Raw genomic sequence first — 16,289 nt, 5'->3', positions numbered from 1 at the left:
GAAAAAGTTTGTGTAAAAGCAAGTTCAAGAAACTTGAGCAAATAAAACGATATTAAGAAGCTACACGCAGAATGCTGCTTGCTGATGATGAGGTGACATTAATGTTCAAAATAACCTCATGATATGTGTGTGTACTTTTTCTCAACGTACGAGGAAACAAATTTACAGAGGTTACTCTAAGTTGCCAAGGTTTAGAGTGGAGAAGTCGGGAATCGTATCCAAGTCTGAGGTAGAAAGCTATTGCTAGAATAGAATAATACCACACCGACGCTTACTGCTACGTATCATTTATGAAGATGTAATGGTAGAGTATCCAGAAAGCCTCATTTTTTTCTTTCAGATTTCCCAACGAATACAGGACGAAACCATTTGCCTCTCTCTTAATAAAACTGTTAACATAATGGGTTGCCTCTCCAAATACTGTGAAAAAGAGACATCTCATCTTAAAACTACAACCAACAAGGAATAAGGAATGTTAGACACTCAAAAACGTTAAATTTACAAAATATGGGTATCCGTTGTTCCTAGTATCTCAAGGTTATTATTTTTATCATTTTAAGCACTATCACTTCAGCAAGGAGGCCCGTACGCAGTCTTCGGGAACGGAACTTAGATTTAGAGTCTGTAAAGAGACTGAACTGCGGATCAAATTTAGAGTAACTCCTTAACAATGCGCATGCGTCTCCACGAGGCCGCGAGGGTTTCCGGGAAGTCAGCCAATCATATTTCCAACGCAAACTCAGTGGCGGTAGTTTCAACTAGATGACCCAGCTGCAGTTCCGGCTTCAGGTTCCACTGTTTTGTGCGAAGGTAACCAATGGGGAGCCGAATGGTGGTTGAGCGGCTGCAACTGCTAGCGTCCGAGAGAAGCGTTTGGTGGTTGTCGGCCTAATGAGCGGACGGCAAAAAACGCTTTTCCAGACGTGGGGCTCAAGTTTTTCTCGATCCGCTGGGCCTACGGGTTGCAACTCTGGACCTGAGCGACCTCAGAGCCCCGGCATCTCCAGGGCATGTTGTCCTCCAGCGGCAGAGGGTACAGAGGTTCCTCCGGAGTCGGACGATGATGTATTGCTGGTTGCAGTGTACGAGGCAGAGCGGCAGCTGAGTCTAGAGAATGGCGGTTTCTGCACCACAGCGGGCGCCCTATGGATTTACCCTACTAATTGCCCAGTGCGGGACTACCAGCTGCATATTGCCCGGACCTCTCTGTTCTGCAACACGCTGGTGTGTCTGCCCACTGGATTGGGGAAGACCTTTATTGCCGCCGTGGTCATGTACAATTTCTACCGCTGGTTTCCTTCCGGCAAGGTGGTCTTCATGGCCCCAACGAAACCTTTGGTGACACAACAGATCGAGGCTTGCTACCGAGTGATGGGTATCCCGCAGTCCCACATGGCCGAAATGACAGGTATTTTTGAAAGAATGGGCTAATTTGAAATTAAGAGCACGCTTTCTGGTGGAAATGGAACTAAAGGAATTCCTGACCCATTTGGAATAGTCCCCAGATCACAATATCCATATTTTTTGCATACTCTCCCTTAAAACATTATCTACTTGTAGCAAGTCTAGCCCTAACGAAAGGGTTCCTTTACTCAATTCGCAGAGACTTCTGGTAGTTGGTCGGAAGATTTTGAAGTTTGTGTGTGTATACCCCATTAGTAAGTGAACATGAGGTTTTCTGACTTTTTTCCCCAGAAAGATTTCCCAGTTGAAGAATTTACTTCTCTGCAGCTATTATGCCATTTTGTTAAGAATTCTCTAAAGACAGGCTAGTTTTTGTTTGTTTGTTTGTTTTAGCCAGCATTGTCATTTGGATCACAGAAGAGTTTATAATGTAACATTTCCATTATTTGTTAAATTGTTTTGTCTGAAGGCAGATTACCAAGCAGGGCTGCGTTCTGAAATTAGGCCAGATTGTTTATAGATATTTTAAGGATAACAGCCTTGGTGTTTAGAATGTAGGATGTTACTTTTGTTTACAGGATCTACTCAAGCTTTAACCAGGAAGGAAATGTGGCAGAGTAAGAGAGTCCTTTTTCTTACACCTCAAGTCATGGTAAATGATCTTTCTCGGGGAGCTTGTCCGGCTGCTGAAATAAAGTGTCTAGTTATTGATGAAGCTCATAAAGCTCTTGGAAACTATGCTTATTGCCAGGTAATATTTTGTTTAAAAGTATTTTGTACTGTGAATGTATTGTTGAAGAGTATTTTGGTGAATACTTATTAATGAAAGTTATTGATTGTGTTATCATTATGAAAAAAACTCATTATTTCAGAATAGATGATGATAGGATATACTTCATTCAAATCAGTGTCTCTACTGTCTCTTTTTTTTTTTTTAAGTCCTTGACAAGACCATTAGTGTCAGGTGTAGATGATGAAAGCCTAGTTCTGACTGAGGCAGTGATCCAAAAAAGGGTATGCGTGGAGTTTTGGAACTAAGATAATAATCCAAAGATTGGTAGCAGATATGCAGTATCATTCCCTGGCAGCTAAGTAAAATCATACTTAACTGTCAAGAGTTGTTACCAAGATTGATTGACACAATGTATGGGACATATCTAATGGAGTGCCTTCAGTTTAAGTACTACATGAAGATAAATTACAAAGGTGGAGAGGTGGGATATGGCTGGAGAGGTATTTTATGTTTAGCGGTTTGAATGCTGTTTGTAGGACACTGGAGATAAAGGTAGTGGAGACTCATTGAAAAGCGTTTACCTGGGGTAATGCTTAAGATTTAAAAAAGATTAGAAGATCGAAGACTAAAAGCAGAGAGTGTAATGAGGGAGAGGAGCAATTTAGGCTGACTCCCACGTTTCTAACTTGGAAGATTATGCTTCAGTTTTGGAGACACAGAAGATTTTGGGTATTGTGAAAAGATGAGTGCAGTTTTAGATTGTGGAGTTTGAAGTCTCTGTGAGGAATGTAGCTATCGATGCCAATGGGTAGTGGGGGATAGAAATATGAATCTCAGTGGGGAGTTCTGAGCTGGAGATACAGATTTGGAGATCACCAACATATAGGTGGTAGGTAGTTAAAACTATAAGCTGGTGATATCAGGGAGAAGGTATAGAGTAAGAATAGAAGGGAAAGTTGATTTTATTTAGTGCAAAGAGATGAATCTCACTGCCAGTTTGTGAATTTGTAGTTTCCTTGGGGACTTTAAATGTTATTGTATTGTATCTCTTTGTTCTCTTCTGAAGAGAATAATCCTCTTTCTTAGAGTTTTTTTAAAGCAGGAAATGGATATATATATGTATATATAAATTAATATCTTTCCAAGTTAATATCTAATGTGTTAATGTTTCTACTTGAAAGGAGCATTTAAAATTTTTTAATTTAAATCTGAATCTGTTTTGTGGATTTAGCTTATACTTAGCAACTTTAACTCATTTGTTTTCAAAAAATTTCTAGCATTGTTGATTTTTTTTAATTACAAGGTTTATGCTTTTATTGAGTATAATGAGACATGCACTCACTTGATTAATATCCAAATAGCCTTTTGTGTTTATGGTGTATTGAATATTATAGATATAGAGTCCAGTAGGCACACCCAAGTCCATGAAGAATGTAGCTTCCTGGGTTACAAACACAGTACCATTTCCTTTTCTACAAAATGCTTGAGAATCCTGCTTGCAGAAAAATAATGTATTAGGGACATTTTTGTCTTGCATCAGTTTTTACTTAGGACAGTTCTACATTATAACGTTCTATCTTTGTATGTATTCTGTATCATATTAAAAAGAATATTTTTTGAGATCAGTCCAAATTCAGTATCTCATTGAATTCATCCTTGCCATGGGTTGAAATAAGAGAAGCTTTTAGATAATACGGTTTTACTGTTTCCTCAATCTAATGTGGAACTCTGGAGTACTGAGAGCTCTTCCTGCAGTTCAGTTTACTTAGGGGTCCTTTTGCCTATGTTGGGGCCTCCTGTGAAGGGGCGTATGGGAATCTGGTGAAATATCCAATATTAATCATAACAGAAGTGAGTGTTGAATTCATACTGCAAAGTCTAGAGTGATACTTTGGTGCCACTGAGAAAATGTGTTAGAATTTAAAAGGAAAGTTGGGTTTTTAAGGTTTTTTCCTAAAACATTTTTTTCCATTTCAAATCTAATTTCATACTGGTATTTCTTTTTTTTTTTTTTTTTTAAATGTTTTATTTATTTCTAGGAGAGAGAGAGAGACAGCGTGAGCAGGGGAGGGTCAGAGAGAGAGGGAGTCACAGACTGAAACAGGCTCCAGGCTCTGAGCTGGCAGTCAGCACAGAGCCCGACGCGGGGCTCGAACCCACGAACCGCGAGATCATGACCTAAGCGAAAGTCGGACGCTTAACCGACTAAGCCACCCAGGTGCCCCTCATACTGGTATTTCTTTTTTTCCCTTTTTTATGTTATGACTTATCTTAATCTGGTAAGTGTGCATATGAATATATCTATAAGGCTAAGCTGTGGCCCAAACAACAGGGAATAAACTCCCCTTCTTTCATATGCCCTTGAATTAGCTCTCAGAGTATTTTGATTTGCCTCTACAGGTTGACATTGTAGCTTTATGTATATAAGAATTGCTAAAGTGTTTTTGATTGGTGTACAGTATGAATTTGAATTATTTGCTTTTCAGATAACGTGACTAATAATAGTTCCATCCCTTAGCCCATCAATACCCTGAATAAAGAATAATGATAATGGAACATTGGAACAATATAATACCTTGCTTAACAGAATCACTGTTATTTTTGTATTGGATAGATGAAATTTAAAACTTTTTTTTTTTTTTAAGGTTGTAAGAGAACTAGTCAAATACACAAATCACTTTAGAATCTTGGGTCTTAGTGCTACACCAGGTAGTGATATAAAGGTAAGTAAAATGTCTTTCCATTTATTAACATTTGAGAACATAAGAACTTTTGTATAGGACCAGATCAGTTTGCCATTCTAGTATTTAGTTTGACATCAAGACTACATTCATGGGTGCCTGGATGGCTCAGTTGGTTAAGCATCCAACTTTGGCTCAGGTCTTGATCTCAGGGTTGGTGAGTTCGAGCCCCACATTGGGCTCTGTGCTGACATTTCGGAGCCTGGAGCTCTGTCTCTGAGCTAGCTGTCAGCACAGAGCCCGACACGGGGCTCGAACCCACGAAGCGTGAGATCATGACCTGAACCGAAGTCGGACACCTAACCGACTGAGCCACCCAGGCACCCCATGAATTCTTTATTCTAATTTTTTTTATTGGAGTCTTTAATGTTATTTCAACTTTTTAAAAATATTTATTTATTTATTTTGAAGGGGAAATAGAGAGTTGTGGACACATGAGCACTACCAGAGGAGGGGAAAAGAGGGGGAGGGAGAATCCTAAGCAGGCTCCACGGTGTTCTAGGGCTCGACCTCACTAACCATGAGATCATGACATGAGCTGAAATCAAGATTCGCTTAACTGACCTGCCCCTTTCTTTGAACTCTTGATCACACTGTCAGTACTGGAGTTCATGTTTTGCTCCTCTTCCCTAATTTTACAATTAATTTTTTGTATAAGCTTTAGGTGAAGATAATTTAGAAGTACAGTATATCCAGAAATATATTTACATCATATATATTGATTTAAATGGAAAATACTCTACTAATTTATCAATAATTGATTTAGTGTAGTATGTACCCTATACCCTCAATCTCTTAACAAGTTAATTTATAAAGTATTTCTAAGATACATTTGTGTCCTTTAAGAGTAACAAGACTTCTCTATTCCCACCCCCCGCCAGCACACAAAAATCAATGGAAAAAAGTATTTGACAGGGAACAAGGAAATCTGGGTTGCAGTTCTGGCTCTAAAATTGACTGTTACATAATGTTTTAGTGATTTAGTTTGCTAACCTAAAACTTCTGTTTTCATAAGATGTAGATGAGTCTTTATAAGATGTAGATGGAAAGAATATATCATTGCCATTGAAAAGTACAAAATATGTTTGAGGAACTAGTTGGACGTTTACTAATATTCTTATTTCTTGGATCCTTGGTTGGAAAGGCTGCATAAAAGAATGGTGTTTTGAAGCCATATCCTCCTGTTGTACCTCTATTATAGTTTAAAAAAAAGGTTTAAGGATATGAATTCTAATATTTTAAAATTTTACCGCTATTTTTGTTGTAGGTAACCTGAACTTAAAATTTAACATATAATCATACTTGTTTTGTGTAGGCTGTTCAACAGGTTATTACTAACCTACGAATTGGGCAGATAGAACTTCGTTCTGAAGATTCTCCAGATATTTTGCCATACTCTCATGAAAGACGAGTTGAAAAGCTGGTTGTTCCCCTTGGTGAAGAACTTGTAGCCATCCAAAAGGCATATATCCAGGTAAGATATTTTTATCACTATTCAGGGTTTTAGTAAACAAACTGAGAATGTATTTTATTTTGTAGAATCTGCCCATGAGCATATATAGTTATATCACTTTATATCATTAGTATGTTGAAAAATTCTTTGAAATTACAGTTTTTGGTATGAGTACCATGTTTTGTTAGTTGCTGTTAGTTAAAGAGGAAATACAAAATGATGGACCATTTCTAAAGCCAATAACAGCCTTGTTTTTTAAAATACACCCGTTAAAACACATACACACACACACGCACACACACAGCAGAACGTAGAAAACCTAAGTGTATAGCTCAGTGAATTTTCACATAGCAAACATACTTATAATTCGTGTCCAGATTTAACCAGAAGCTTCTTTATAAGAAAATATATTTTTTCAATATTTTTTTCCTGGATCCAATATTTTCTTGCTGCATCCCTTATACAACAATAATTCTCAGCTAGAGGCAGTTTTGCCCATCTGGTGACATTTGGCAATGTCTTGACACATTTTTAAGTGTCATAACTGGGAAGGGTAGAGAGTGGAGTTGCTAGTAGAACTCACTATGTAGAGACTAAGAATGCTGCTTAACATTCTGCAATGAACAGGATAGTCCCCCACCACAAAGCATTATCTGGGCCAAATGTCAGTATTGCAGTGACTGAGAAATTGCTCAGACAGTTAGTTACCACTTCCATTGGGAAAAATTTGAGGTAACACCTTGTTCATAATTAGTGTCATGCTAAGAGAACATTTTGTCTTCATATCTCCATTGTTGTGGATTCAAGATGCCTGCAAATTTTTCACACTCCTCCCATGGAGAGATAAGATGCATTTCCTTTTCCCTCCAATCTAGACTGGCTCTGTGACTCACTTTCACAAACAGAATGTGATAAACCCTAAGTAAGTCACGATGAAACTCAGTTAAGCCATGTTCAGGAGAAAGGAGGAACCAGTAGATAGCCAGAATAGAGGCGCAAACATATGGCCCCAGTGGAGGTATATTAACACTTAACCTCCAGCTATTTGAGGCTCTGGACATCAAAGAGCAGAGATTAGCTGTCTCTTCAGTGCTGTGAGAGAATTTTTGATTTTTAACATTTTATTTTACAATAGTTTTAAATTTTCAGGAAATATGCACAAATAGTATAGAGATTTCCAGTGTGGAAGCTACTCAGATATCCTGTTTCTTAACATACTATGCCCTCTAATCTTAGCATGCAATGATGGTTCTTGCCTGCTACAGTTATTTCTATTATGTTTGCATAATACTTCATTAAATATGTCTTGTGTCCCAGCCATAGAATCAACCATTTCTCCAAGAAATTCTTGTTCCTTTTATGAGAGAGTGGTATTTTGAAACCATGATCAGTGTGTTAGATGTGCTCATTGTTACTGTGGCGTCTTGACCTGAACACTTAGTGACCTGCTTGAATTCTTTTTTATTTTTTTTTTGAAGTTTTATTATTTATTCATTTAATTTGAGTGTGGGAGGAGCAAAGAGAGAATCCCCAGGAGGCTCCTTTCCACCAGCACAGAGCCTGACATGGGGCTCTATCCCATGAACCGTGAGATCATGATCTGATCCAAAATCAAGAGTTTGATCCTTATCTGACCAAGCCACCCAGGTTCTACTGCTTGAATTCTTACCTGAAGAATTAGAACCATGAGCAAATAAAATGGTTGGTTTCTTTTTATTAAAAGATTTTTTTTTAAGTATTTATTTATTTTGAGAGAAAGTGCACATGCACATGAGCACAAGCTGGGGAGGGGCAGAGAGAAAGGGAGAGAGAATCACAAGCAGGCTCCACAGTGTCATCACAGAGCTCAGTGTGGGGCTTGAACTCATGAAATGTGAGACCATGATCTGAGCTGAAACTTAAGAATCAGATGCTTAACCAACTGAGCCACCCAGGTGCCCCAGTTGTTTTAATTTATGATGCTTTTAAGTACTTCATTATGCAGAAGTAGATAACCAAAATATTCATCATTTAACCTTTAATTAGTCTTTTTTTAAAAAAATTTTTAACACATATTTATTTTTGAGAGGCAGAGTATGAGCAGGGGAGGGACAGAGAAAGAGGGAGTCACAGAATTCAAAGCAGGCTCCAGACTCTGAGCTTTCAGCACAGAGACCGATGCGGGTCTCGAACCCACAAACTGCTGGATCATGACCTGAACTGAAGTTGGCCGCTTAACCAACTGAGCCATCCAGGCGCCCCTAATTAGTCTTTCTTAAAGAGAAGTTCTATAGGAATATAGTTAATGTTTTGTTTTCAAATTACTTGCAACAAAATTCTAAGCATTACTAATTTAAGATATGACAAAGTATTTCCAGTAATCATCTTTTTTTCATTTTAATTTTTTAACAAAAATTTAATTTTTTTTTTTTTTTTACATTTATTTTTGAGAAACAGAGCATGAGTGGGGAAGGCGCAGAGAAAGAGGGAGACAAAGAATCTGAAGCAGGCTCCGGGATCTGAGCTGTCAGTGGGGCACTAACTTGTGAACTGCAAGATCATGACCTGAGCTGAAGTTGGCTGCTTAACCAACTGAGCCACCCAGGCACCCCTTTATTTTAACTTTAAAACAATATATATTTATTTATTTTTGAGGGTGGGGAAGGGCAGAGAAGGAGGGAGACAGAGAATCACAAGCAGGGGATTCGAACTCATAACTGTGAGATCATGAACCAAGCCAAAATCAAGAATCTGATGCTTAACTGGCTGTGCCACCCCAGTGCCCCTCATCCTTTTTAACTAAAAAAAATTATTAAAATTAGTTGGCATAAAGTGTCAGAGTAGTTTCAGGTATACAACATAGTGCTTTGACAAGTTTATGTTATGCTATGCTCACCACAAGTGTAGTTACCATCTCTCACCATGCAATGTTACTACATCATTGACTGTGTTACTTATGCTGAGCTTTTATTCTTGTGGCTTACTCATTTTATAACTAGAAGTCTGTATCTTTCAGTCCCCTTCATCTATTTGCCCATCCTCCCAAACTCCTCCCCTCTGACAACCATCACTTTTTCTCCGTAGCTATAGGTCTGATTCTACTTTTTAAATAATGCTTATTCATTTATTTTGAGAGAGAGTGCTAGCAGGAGAGGGGCGAAGAGAGAGGGAGAGAGAGAATCCCAAGCTACTCTGACAGTGCAGAGCCTGACACATGGCTTGAACTCACCAACTGTGAGATCATGACGAGCCAAAATTGAGTCGGATGCTTAACTGACTGAGACACCCAGGTGCCTCAGATTCAGCTTTTTATTTCTTTATTCATTTATGTTTTTTTAGATTCCACATATGAGTTAAATCTTATGGTATATGTCTTTCTCTGTCTCACTTCACTTATCATAAACTCCTCTAGGTCTATCCATGTTGCAAATGGCATGATTTCGTTCTTTTTTAAAAAATATGTAATATTCCATCTGATGTATATTTGTGTGTGTGTGTGTGTGTGTGTGTATACACATATATATATATATATATATATGCACACACACCACAACTCCCTTATCCATTTGCCTACTGATGGACACTTGGGTTGCTTCCATATCTTTGCTATTGTAAATAGTACTAGAATAAACATAAGGGTGCATATATCTTTTAAAATTAGTGTTTTTATTTTCTTTGGGTAAATACATAGTAGTGGAATTATTAGGTCATGTAGTTGTTCTATTTTTAATTTTTTGAGGAACCTCCATACTGTTTTCCATAGTGGCTGTACCAACTTATATTCACAGTAAAAGTGTACAAGGGTTCCTTTTTTTTTTTTTTGCATCCTTGCCAACACTTGTTATTTCTTGTTTTGTTGATTTTAGTCATTCTGACATGTGAAAGGTGACATCTCATTGTTGTTTTGATTTGCATTTCCCTGAACATCTTATGGCTGTTGGTCATCTGTATATCTTCTTTGGAAGAATGTCTATTCAGGTCCTTGGCCCATTTTTTAAATTGGATTTTTTTTTGGTGTTAGGTTGTATAAGTTGTTTATATATTTTGGATATTGACCCCTTATTGGAAATATTATTTGCAAAAATATCTTCTCACATTCAGTGGGTTGGTTTTTCATTTTGTTGATCGTTTCCTTTGCAATGCAGAAGCTTTTTATTTTTTAAATTTATGTGTTTTATTTATTTATTTTTTAAATAAACTCTTTGCCCACATGTGGCTTGAACTGATGACCCCAAATTCAAGAGTTGCATGGTGTACCCAACTGAGCCATCCAGGAGCCCCCTGAAGCTTTTTATTTCATGTAATAATCATTTCCTTTATGATTGGAGCCCCCAGAAGCTTTTTGTTTCATGTAATAATCATTTCCTTTATATTACATTTTGTCATGATTAAAATCATTCCATTTATAATCTAAAAATTACAATTTTTGAAAACATAATACACATTTAATTTTGTCATTTTTAGAGTGCTTCTGTTGGGAGTATGATCAGCAAAACTGGAAGGGAGGAAAAACAAAACTCTACTAAGTTAGCCCTATTTTAGGAAATATGAATTAGGCAAAAGTTTAGACTGTTAATTAAATATTGCTGTAGTAAGTCTTCATCTGGAGGTCTCTGTTTTGCTTCACTCTGCCATCAAACTCATTTCCTCCATCAGGACCTTTCGAATGTTATTTCCTCTGGCTGGTATGCTCTATCCTCAAAACCTGTCATCATTCAGATGTCAGTTCCAATAGTACCTCTTCAGAGAGACTCTTTGTTTACCTTTCCCTCAAAAACTCTACAGTATTATTGTGTTTTAGGTTCTTAAGTACATTTATGTCTTTGTTTACTCTTAATTCTTTGGTTCTCTTCATCGAATATAAACTTTTATGAAAGTAGTGATATTGTTTGTCTCCGCTACAAATTTTCAAGCGTTAGAACAATGCTTGATGTATACTAGGTGCTTAATAAATATTTCTTGAATGAATGAATCAACAAATCACATTGAATGTATTCAAGACCCTTTGATTTAGTCAGCAATACTACAAATATTTACCTATATGCCTGACTTTGTTCTTCATATTGAGATGCAACAGTGAGATATCAAAAGCCCTCCATTAATTGTGCTTAGATTATAGTGTGTGTGGGTTGGGGAAGTAGAAGACTTAAGAAATACACAGATAAACACATATGTCTTGTTTTTTATAAATTTTTTTTTTAATGTTTATTTTTGAGAGAGAGAGAGAAAGAGAGAGTGTAAACAGGGGAGGGGAGAGAGGGGCAGAGAGAGGGAGACACAGAATCCAAAGCAAGCTCCAGGCTCTGAGCTGTCAGCACAGAGCCTGACGTGGGGCTTAAACCCACCAGTAAGCTTGTGACCTGAGCCAAAGTCGGATGCTTAACCAAATGAGCCACCCAGGTGCCTCTTGAAAAAGGACTTTAAGTTAAGCTTAAACTAAATTTCATTGAAATTTGCAGGTTTTGGAAGCATTTGCCAGTTCTTTGATTCAGAGGAATGTTTTGATGAGAAGGGATATCCCTAATCTAACAAAATACCAGATAATTTTGGCAAGAGATCAATTTAGGAAAAACCCATCTCCAAATATTGTGGTAGGTATTTTTAAATGAATTTTGAAGAGATTAAGTTTTAGTTAGTGTTAAGATAAAATGTAAATATTGATTATTTTCTTGGTATATATTAGCTCATCAAGAATTCAGATATGATTTTGTAGTTCATGAGAGCATGAAAAAAATCTAGCAAGAATGCACCTTAATGCTTTGAGTTAATTTTATCTTCTAACTTTTAATAAAGACTTGGTATTTTAGCTCATTTCTGTGTTGCAAAACCAGTGCTATGAGAGGATAGATTCTAACTAACTTGTAGACCTAGAGCATTTAGTCTTAACTCTTGCTACCAGAGGTTGGAGGAAGTATCATAGTTAAGTTTCTTATTTCTAATCTTCTTAGGGAAAAAACAGATGGATAGGAACATACTCATCAAGCTAGGTCCAAAGTTAGAAGAGATCCTCACAAGAACAAAAAGGCACTTAGTCATTCTTTGAACTGAAAGGGAATGCATGTGCAAAAGAAAAGAGGCAATTGAATGAAGGTATGAAGGAGTCAGTGAAGTAGCCAATGTGGCTGAGGTAAAAGATTGAGGAAGTCAGATATGATAGTCTAGATTATGTGCACGTGAGAGTAGCTTTAAATTTTACACCAAGAAATGTTGATTTTATCTCATAGTATCTGGGGAACCATTAAGGGAAACTTTTCTGTAAAATTACATTATATTATACTAAACTTTAATAGGATGTGTTTAAATCTCTGCTAGGTGTTAAAGGTTCATTGAAATTTTAAGTAGTAAATTTAAACCTATTGAACTTGGATCTTGATGAGAGTTTATATTTTGTAGAGAGGTGGTTTTACCCTTTCAGGTAATTGGGGTGCCATTTTAGAGCATTTATCACTACCCTGCAAACATGTAAAATGGGTATTACTGATATTAAATGCTACTAGGAATGTAAGGCCCAGAATAATAGTCATTATCTTAAATGAAGGAAAATAATAGAAATAAGTTTTCATTGGTCTCTCTTAAAAATTAACCTATCACATAGTTATACCTGCTGTATGTTCTCATTAAAAGAATATGTGTTTTACTTTTCCTAGTGATTAAAAGCACAAGGGCCCTGAACCAGAGTTTTTTGGGTTCAAATACTAGCTCTATAGTTTCCTTATCTATAAGATGGACATAACCATAGTACATACATCCCAGGTGTTGAGATTAAATGAGTTTGTGTAAGTCATGTGCTTAGAACAGTGTCTTGTGCTAGGACAGTGTCACCGGTTACTATGGTATATATGCATGGTATTAAATGTTACTGTTAAACTGATTAATTTCTGTTCTTCTGCCAGTAACATTTGTGAGGATAGGCCAATATGTGACTTGTTTTCCGTTATATCTCAAATATCTATCTCCTGCTTGATATGTTAAATAGTTTTGAAAGAACAAATGAATGTATGTACTGCTAATAATTTACCTATAACGAGAAACAGTATATGATAAATATTTCACTTATTCTCTTTGAAGTATAAGTTTTGTATTGAATTAAAAAAAATGAAGGGACAGATTTTATATGGAAAATATACTGGCACCTTTCCAAAGCAAGGTCCTATGACATTCTATAGGTAGACTTTTAATAGAGCAATAAATTCTACACAGAGCACTTATCTTTATTTCTTTCTCTCATTAAATTTGGTCTGTGCTTGTTTTTTCTAGGGAATACAACAAGGCATTATTGAGGGAGAGTTTGCTATTTGTATTAGTTTATATCATGGATATGAATTATTGCAGCAAATGGGAATGAGATCATTATATTGCTTTCTTTGTGGAATTATGGATGGAACTAAAGGTAAATTATATTATTTAAAGGAATAATGACATGTTATTAATTTGGTTAAAGATATATTGAACATTTGGATTACTTAAAAATGCTTTATTTTAGGGGTGCCTGGTGGCTCAGTTGGTGGAGCATCTATCTGACTTTAGCTTAGGTCATTATCTCACATCTCGTGAGTTCGAGCCCCATGTTGGACTCTGCACTGACAGCCTGGAGCCTGTTTGGGATTCCGTGTCTCCCTTTCTCTCTGCCCCTCCCTCTTCTCAGGCTCCGTCTCTCTCAAAAATAAACAAAGTTTAAAAAAAATTTTTTTTTAATGTTTTATTATATTTATTTTAAATGTTTATTTGTTTGAGAGATGGGGAGTGTGAGCAGGGGAGAGACAGAGGAGAGAGAGAGAGAGAGAGAGAGACAGAGACTCCCAAACAGGCTCCATGCTCAGTGCAGAGCCCAGCATGGGGTCAGTCTCACAAACTCTGAGGTCATGACCTGAGCTGAAGTCAAGAGTTGGATGCTCAACTAACTGAGCCATTCAGGTGCCCCCAAAATGTTTTATTTTAAAAAGCAGTAAAATAAAGGGTGCCTGACTGACTCAGTTACTAGAACATGCAACTCTTGATCTTGGGGTCACGAATTCATACCCTACTTTGGGCATAGAGTTTACTTAAAAAAAAAACAACCAAAAAGTAATGTATAGTTATGTAACAAATGACTATGTTTTTTTGTTTTTGATAAATTGGTGGTATAAAGCAAGTCATTTAATACATATGTGAATGTGGAACTGAAAACAGTTGCTGATTTTTAGGTTTAAATTAGAAAAATTTGTATTCATTGCTAAAGTTTAATTCTTTTATTTTTTATTATTTTTAAAGCTGTATATATTTATTTTTAGGGAGAGAAGGGGTGGGAAGAGACAGAGAGAGAGGGAGAGAGAATCCTAAGCAGGCTCTGTACCTTGAACACGGAGCCTGATGCAGGGCTTGAACTCATAAACCATGAGATTATGACTGAAATCAAGAGTTTGATGCTCAACTGACTAAGCCACACAGGCGCCTCTACTTTCTTTTTAATGAGTAACAAATTTGATTAATTTTGCTATTACATTTATTAATTTGGAAAATCTTTTTTAAATTTCTGAAGGAATGACTCGGGCAAAAAATGAACTTAGCCAAAATGAGGACTTCATGAAACTCTATAATCATCTAGAGTGCATGTTTGCATATACACGTGGTACTTCAACAAGTGGCTTTTCTACTATCCAAAAAGGTCTGGTTTTTCTTTTAAAACTTTATATTAAGTAATATAAATATTACTTTATATTATTTCTCTTTATCAGATTAATTTTAAATTTGGCTTCGTTGATCCACATGTCTAACTATAGTCACTTTTATTTCTGTAGCAACAGCTCTATTAAATACTTAAAGGTTTTATTTTTTAAGTTAGGACAAATACATATTCAAGTTTATAAACTTTAAATATATAATAGAAGCTAGTAGTTGTTTCTCATGGTGAAAATTCTCAGAACTACCAAAAACTGATTGAATGCTTAGCTGAAAACAGATTTTTCCTATATACTTTGTTGCTGCTTTCATCTGGATTCTATTTCAGAATGAAATTATAATAAAAATTCAAAGTGTATTTTATAGTAGGGCTTATGTACTACCCATATACTACTTAGTATTTAAATGAATAGAAAAAAAGTAAGTTTTAAAAAATACATTTTGAAAAGCATAATTAAATACATTAATTGAATATAGAAAATACAGAATAATTTTTTGGTTTTTGTTTTGCAGGAGATAAAGATAAAAATTTTGTTTATAGTCATCCAAAGTTAAAGAAATTAGAAGAAGTTGTAGTTGAACATTTCAAGTCATGGAATAGTAAGTCATGTTTAGTAGCTTTAATGAAAGACAAAGTTCCTGAAAGAGCGAAAACTGACTCATTAGTTTGTGCTCAGATTTTATGGAGAAGATGGGCTTTTAATTACCCTGGATAATGATGTAAAAAAAAAAAAAAGAAAGCAAGCTTTGAGAAATTTTTGGAGGGTGGGAATGCTAAGAATAAGGTATTATATGAAAAAGAAAAGTCATTCTGGGGCAGTAGAAGGCAAGCAGACAGTAAAACAATATATAATAATGGGGAGAAATAAGGAGGACTTCATGAAAGGTGAGGAGGTAAGGAGATAGTCATGGAGGAGTGCTGTTTTATATAGAGTGTTAGAAAAAACCTATCTGTAAGGTAATGTTTGAGCTGACGGAGGTGAAGGAGTAAGTTGTGGATTTCTGGGTGATTAGGCAGAGAGAACAGCAAATTCAAAGTCCCTGAGGCAATAGGGTGTTTGGCGTGATTAAGGATCAGAAACAAACCAGTGTGCTAGAGTACTGTAAGAGTGGTGTAGGTGAGGTACCTGGGTGGCTCAGGTGGTTAAGCATCTGACTTTAGCTCGGATCATGATCTTACGGTTGGTGAGTTTCAAGCCCTGCATTTTGCTATCAATGCAGAGCCTGCTTCAAATCCTCTGTCCCCCTGCTCTCTCTGCCCCTCCACTGTTTATGCTTTTTCTCACTCTCTCAAATAAACATTAAAAAAAAAAAAAAAAAA

The 16,289-nt window shown here is 36.4% G+C and overlaps 1 protein-coding gene across 1 annotated transcript in view; it reads left to right on the top strand.

Moving 5' to 3' along the window:
* Positions 1–891: 891 nt before the first annotated feature.
* The window catches only part of FANCM (FA complementation group M), a 61,365-nt gene continuing 45,967 nt past the window's right edge, over positions 892–16,289 (top strand). The window contains exons 1-8 of the mRNA XM_077761277.1: positions 892–1,408; positions 1,983–2,155; positions 4,783–4,860; positions 6,194–6,352; positions 11,770–11,901; positions 13,568–13,700; positions 14,829–14,954; positions 15,482–15,568. Coding sequence (XP_077617403.1) covers positions 892–1,408; positions 1,983–2,155; positions 4,783–4,860; positions 6,194–6,352; positions 11,770–11,901; positions 13,568–13,700; positions 14,829–14,954; positions 15,482–15,568 — 1,405 coding nt within the window. The remainder of the gene's footprint in view (positions 1,409–1,982; positions 2,156–4,782; positions 4,861–6,193; positions 6,353–11,769; positions 11,902–13,567; positions 13,701–14,828; positions 14,955–15,481; positions 15,569–16,289) is intronic.

The sequence above is a fragment of the Crocuta crocuta genome, unplaced genomic scaffold (assembly GCF_008692635.1).
Source record: "Crocuta crocuta isolate KB4526 unplaced genomic scaffold, BGI_CrCroc_1.0 scaffold163, whole genome shotgun sequence".
Lineage (NCBI taxonomy): Eukaryota > Metazoa > Chordata > Mammalia > Carnivora > Hyaenidae > Crocuta > Crocuta crocuta.
Note: the sequence above shows the minus strand (reverse complement) of the source record. Positions and strands in the feature narration are given on the sequence as shown.